This window comes from Athene cunicularia, unplaced genomic scaffold, assembly GCF_003259725.1.
Source record: "Athene cunicularia isolate RWA unplaced genomic scaffold, athCun1 SCF_57, whole genome shotgun sequence".
Lineage (NCBI taxonomy): Eukaryota > Metazoa > Chordata > Aves > Strigiformes > Strigidae > Athene > Athene cunicularia.
The window spans coordinates 9,836-15,991 of record NW_020799487.1 but is presented as its reverse complement, the minus strand read 5'-3'; the positions used below and the strand labels follow the sequence as shown (position 1 = coordinate 15,991).

Here is a 6,156-nt window from a genome sequence, read left to right as displayed (position 1 = left end):
CCCCCTGTGAGGACAGGCTGAGAGAGTTGGGGGGTTCAGCTGGAGGAGAGAAGGCTCCGGGGAGAACTTAGAACAGCCTCCCAGGGCTGAAAGGGGCTGCGGGAACGGGGGGAGGGACAGGATGGAGGGGTAATCGTTTTAAACTGACAGAGGGGAGATTTAGATGAGATCTGAGGCAGAAATTGTTCCCTGTGAGGGGGGTGAGGCCCTGGCACAGGCTGCCCAGAGAAGCTGTGGCTGCCCCCTCCCTGGAAGGGTTCAAGGCCAGGTTGGACGGGGCTTTGGGCAACCTGGGCTGGTGGAAGGTGGCCCTGCCCATGGAACAGGGCTGGCACTGGATGGTCTTTGAGGTCTCTTCCAACCCAAATCAGTCTGTGATTCTATGGATGAACAAGCAGGACCCACTGGAAAGCACACGGAGGGACAATTCACCAGCACAGAGCATTAAGGTTGTCCCTTCCTGCTCTAAGGGACTGTGAAGCAGTTTGTACAGAGGAATGCCCATGGGTGAGGACAGATGGGGACAAGTTTCCAAGAGAATAATAAATAAATAAATGCTCTTTGGGCAGAAGTGTACCCTTCTCTTGTCCCTCCTCCTGCCTTCCGACTCACTGAGGGCATCACCCCAAGATTCAGGCACAGCTGCTCCAGGCGTTTGGGGTGAGAACAAAGGGCTCACTTGTGTGTAAAACAAGGTGGGTGTGTGAAAAAGGGGTGTACGGAAAAAGGGGGGAGGAAGATGGGCAGAAGTACTGTAGGAAAGAGGAGAAAGGGAAGATGGGAAGAAGAGGATTGACTATTAAACCTGAGAAAACATGCACAAACTGACTTAAAGCAGGCATGTGCCCATCCCTCTCACCCACATCCTCCGCTGTCCCAGAAAAAAGTGACCTTGCTGCGCCATGCAGTGTGCCCAGCTGGAGCTGAGACGTTGCGTCAGGGCTGAGCCAGCGCTGAGGGATCTGGGGGAGTTGGGAACGGTCAGGGTGAGGGTCATGGTTGGACTAGAGGAGCTGCAAGGGCTTTCCCAACCAAGATGATTCTGGGATTTTCTCTCTCTTCTCTCTCCGCTGTGTAACGGGGGCACTGCTGCCGCCGCCACAGCCCTTACCCAGCCCTGCAGAGGCCTAACAGCTCCCCGAAGGGCATCCCTCTGGGTGCAGCTCCTCCCCACCACCCAAGCTCTGTCTGCAGCTTTGGAAGCCCCTAAAATCATGCTCTGACCTCTCCCTCCCCCCGGGGTGGGGAATCAATGGGAAGAGACAGGACCAGAACTGGGTGCCAATGGTTTAGAACCACCCAGACCCATCCCATGGGAATTCCATTTTCCAGGCAGCTCTGTGCCTTAGTTTCCCCTTCTGCACCCTCAGTTCGCTGCTGAGAGGATGACTCAGTATTTCACTGCTGGTTTATTTCTGCTGGAACAACGGAAAACAGAGTAGCTGTGTGCAGAAAAGGTCACTACGCCACAAATGCACAGGCACTCGGCCTGCTATGGTCCTAACTGCTTTCCTTTTTAATTTATGATAGCTTGGTCGCTTATTTTAACAAAGGCACCAAACCCACAAAGCTCTCAGTAAGCATTTAATAAAAGCTTAATTACTATAAATATGTTAAATGTGCAAAGCTAGCAGGTGCAGCCAAGGGAAAGAAGCCCCTAGCAGTGGTTTCCACACAGCCTATAAATCCTCCCTTTTAAAACTGATGTCTTTCCGGGAGAATTAAGAAACCACTTGAAAGTAGGTCTGGAAATGCAGAAGAGCAATAGGCTTTTACAAAGACTAAAAATAAAGCAGATGAGGAGCCACTCCGACTGCAAAATGTAAATGAAGAGTAAGGTGGAACGTGTGCGTGTGTACGTGCACACTCGCTCGCCTGTGTTACTCCTCAGGCCCTGACAGAAAAGCAGAGTTATGACGCAGTGTCGCAGCCTACATAAAGTGACAGTTATACCTTGTTAAGCTTAGACTAAAACTACCATCACCACTTCATCAGCGATGTTAAAGCCAGGGGAAATTCCCCCAGCAATGGGAATTACAGCGTAAAACCTTCCTTTGCTCATGTAAACGCAGTCACAGCTGATCTGTCCAGCCCACAACCCAGTTACAACCTGGAGTATCACAAAGCTGAGCAATTCAGGTCTGGACTCCCTCTCACATAAAAAAAAGAACCAAGAATGAATCTATCCGCACTTCAGGGTCTGAAACAAGGCAATAAGCTAATGAAAAGAATAAATAAAAGGAACGCCATTCGTTTAACATTTTTTATAGCATCTAACTTACCTTAACAAAGTGTTTTGAAAACACAGACACCAAACTGAAGTATTTGGCCGCTTCCTTTACGTTTGTAACTATCACCACAGCAAGGTTTGGGGGCTTGACCTGCTGGCACCACGTGCTGGCTATTTGTGGGGCAAGAGAGAGCCCCAGCTGAGACGCAGAGCGTAAGGGACACTAGGAAAAAAATAACTCCTCCAAGCCACAGAGTGGATTCTGGGAGTCCTGGTAGCCTGGGACTAGATCCCAAACCACCCCGGGGCCGGGAGGTGCCAAGGCTCTGCTGCTACACAACTGTCTCCCCTCTGAAAGCTCTCAGCAGGGATGTACCACAGCACCTCTTCACGTGTGTTTTGGACACAGGACATTTTCAAGAGGGAGAGAATGTTCATTGTTTTGTTGGAAAAAGGAAAGACAGAGCCCAAACTTCCCCCCCAGCACACGGGATTTCATCTTGTAGCTGATGGCAACTGACAGAAATCATTAATGTGGTGCCTCTGAAATTAAATTAAACATATGGACTGTAGCTGCCTAATTGGAAGAGTGAGGGCTGTGAAAATTGGGAAACTTTACAGAGCTAAAGGACAGGTCACAGGAATCTCCAACAGCACAGCAGAGACTGAAAACACAGTCCTCTGAAAAACGACTTTGGGAAGACAGCAGTTTGGGGCTGAAGGCTTACTTTTGCCTAGAGGTTCAAAGCTGAAAACAGCTCCCAGGTCCCAGCCCCCTGAGGCTGGGCTGAGCAGCTTGTGCAGGTATCAGCAACCTCCAAAAAAGAAGCGGTGACAGAGCAAGTGGGTTAAATAAAATTGAAGGAGCCTGCTCTCGCTGCAGGATAAGAGTAAGCGCAGAGGCTTGCTCGGCTGCACCGTGCCCGTCCCTGAGCCGCTCGCTACCTCCCCTCCAACGTGTGAGCCAGGCAAGGACCCAGCTCGCCTCCCCCTGCTTGACCCATGGGCTATGGACCAAGAGCTGTAACAACTCATAATCCACCAAATCAGCTGCTGTGGCTGGATGAAGCGATTTTAGATCGTCGCTCTTTACAGAGGGACCACGCTTCAGAAGAAAATTAATCCCGCATCCTACTGCAAAGTGGGGTAAGTCGTATTGAGCTCCTACCTCATGTATGTACAAGGGTTGTAAGAGATCTAGAAAACCAGCAGGCACTCTGCTGGGAGGGAAAAGCTAATAAACATTTAAAATTCTGCAGGCAAACCCACGCCACTGAGTCAAAGCCCTCAGCTCCCCAGGCTCTGCCTTCGCCACTTCCAGAGCGGCCGCACAAACAACACCCGGCTCTGCCGGCTCCCTGTGGGCTATGTCTGGGATCTGTCAGGGGTTTCAAACCCTCCCTGTGTTGTGTTCCAGCTCAATCAACACTTCTCCCAGCCAGCAGCGAGACCCCACTGCCAACATTACAAAGCCAAACCCACCCAGCAGGATCAACAGAGTGGTTACACCAGGAGTAAGCCTGGCTTGCGCCCGTGTCTGCCCCCACGAAGTATCTACTCTTCCATGCTATTGTCGGAGGAGACACAGGAGACACAGACCTGCACATAACCTTCAGATATTCAAGGACTTCTTAATTTTCAATTAAAGTCAGTATTCATCCAAAATGTGGGAAAAATAAACATCATTTGCCCAACACAGCTAAAAGCCTGTGGTTTGTTTTTTTTTTTTGCCAGGTACCCAAATAAGACACGACCAGCCTGTAACAAGGGACCAGCCCGGGTGCTGAACATTTTTTGCCGCCTAGATGTTTCCATTAGTATTTCTACCTGATTTTAGAGTCGATTTTAGGTCATTATTGTACCATGAACAGCCTTTCTCCCCGTCTCCTCTTCGCCTTTGCAACTGGGGCAGCCCTGTTCTGGTCCACCAGTCACTCGGAATGGTCAACACCCGTCACACTCCGCTGCTGACCATTGTCCACTGGGAAAGGTGGGAGGCTCCGAGGCCCATCCCTCCGCGGCCGGGCAAACAACGGGGCCTGTTGCTGCTCGGACATCAAAGTTAAACAAACAGCCCCAAGCCCCCACCTCTGGGCTCGTCTTAAGGAGCTCCCCAAGGAGGTCACGACTTTCAGCTTGTCATAGCACACATCAAAGTTTGCACCACACACGAACTCGGCACATGGATTCGAATCGTGTCGCCCGAGAGCGGATATTCAGCTTTTGTGCGCTGCTTTAATCCTGTGTTTTCCCAAGTAATTAGGCTTTTTTGCTTATGAACTTGTGACTAAGTAAAGCATCCCCGAGAGGTTGTAACATCAAAGCTCATTCTCCCGTCTGTCCCACGTTTTTCAAAATTGGATTTCTTTTTCTCTTTTTTCCTTAAATAAAAAAACTAATTGAATTTAGTTGTAGACTGCATATATTTAAGAGTGTCTTTAAAAGGTTACAAGAAGCCACAGCGATCATCATGGGAACTGAGGAGGGAGGGCCCAGCATTCAGCCTTTTTTGCTTCAGAAAGGCCTAGTGTGAAAGACCCAGCCATGGCCCCGCCAGGCCAGGAGGGACGCGGCAGCTCTTCTGGGAGCTATTTTGGACGGCGGGGTGTTAGAACACCCTCCACAATGCCACCCCAAGGACACGGACCCATCGGAGGGCCAAAATCGAGGGCCAATTCAGCCAAATCGACAGGCAATTCTGGGATTGCAGAGCAGCCTAACCTCCACCTGTCACCCAACGCATCGGGCAAAGGAAAAGTGAAAAGCTCCCCCAGGTTTAGCTCGCCCGAACCTGCCCAAACTTTATGGAAACTCTCTCTGAGCTCTGTAGGACTCTACAAAAAGGTGGAGCAGCTGTGATTTACCCGCTACGTGTCAGTAATGCCGAGACAAACATACCTGGAGTTCCTGCTGATAGCGGCCACCATGAGAGCAGTCCAGCCCAGCTTGTGCCTCGCGTTCACGTCAGCGCCTTCCTGCAACAACCTGGCCAGAGGAGAGACACATTCAGAAAGAAAACGCAGAGAAATGATCCCGAGCAGACCGGAGCTAACGACCAAAAGCGCGATATTGTGCTTCGCAGGCACCTGCTCTGGAGGAGCCTAGAAGACTCGGCATGAAAAGTGGATTCAGTCCAGTTTCTCGTCGGCTACAGACTGAAATGAAGTGGCAAGGGGTAACAAGCCACAGCCCTTTCAACTGGTGCAGTGCCAACAGTCTCCTTTTCTTTATCTTTTAGTTCTTCCTTCTGTTCAGCCTAATACCCAAAGAACCAGCCAGCAGCACGGTGGAGAGCGAAGCTGATCAACCCACAGGTTTGGATCTCCAGCTGCCGTGCACCCACGAGGGTGTGGGAAGCAGTTCAGCAGCCCTCCAAAGCCCACAACAGCAGGAGATATTTTGCAAGTTTTCTTGCAAGACATGAGAACAAGACAAACCCAAAAAATAAGAGGCATAGAACTATCCTTGCTGCTTTTCCTGCAAAATTTTCTCAGCCTTTGCACTGTTTCCCTAACCCCTCCTCAGCACCTTTTAGCAATGTTGCTCCTAGATGGCTTTTGGTGGTTTTTACTTTTATATTCTTCAGACTCCGAAGTGCTAAAATGCTTCTCCACCCTTTCAGCATCCTCTGATCTTGTGGCAACACCACTGTTACTCTGAGCACCAGATTCCAAGCAGTACCTCAGAACAGAGATATTTCACAGACAAATTTACCCAATGCTCCTATTTCATGGCCAACTGTGGGATTCAAAGAACATCCTGTGGCCAAACCCACAGGAATGTGAGGAGTCCAGCCCTCCCCAAGCTGTCTGTGCTCCCCTTCAGCTAATGGCGAGGGACAGGTCTTTGCGGAAGCTAATTCAGCTTGTCCTAAATCAAGAACTCCTGGACCGCTGCAACTCCCTGCCAGGAGGGGGCCTGTTTCT

At 50.3% G+C, this 6,156-nt stretch overlaps 1 protein-coding gene across 1 annotated transcript in view; it reads right to left on the bottom strand.

Moving 5' to 3' along the window:
• The window catches only part of LOC113490885 (caseinolytic peptidase B protein homolog), a gene marked incomplete at both ends in the record, with an annotated part of 35,375 nt that extends 30,160 nt beyond the window's left edge, over positions 1-5,215 (bottom strand). Inside the window, one exon of the mRNA XM_026867497.1 lies at positions 5,129-5,215. Within this exon, the coding sequence (XP_026723298.1) occupies positions 5,129-5,215 (87 nt within the window). The remainder of the gene's footprint in view (positions 1-5,128) is intronic.
• Between the last annotated feature and the right edge of the window lie 941 nt (positions 5,216-6,156).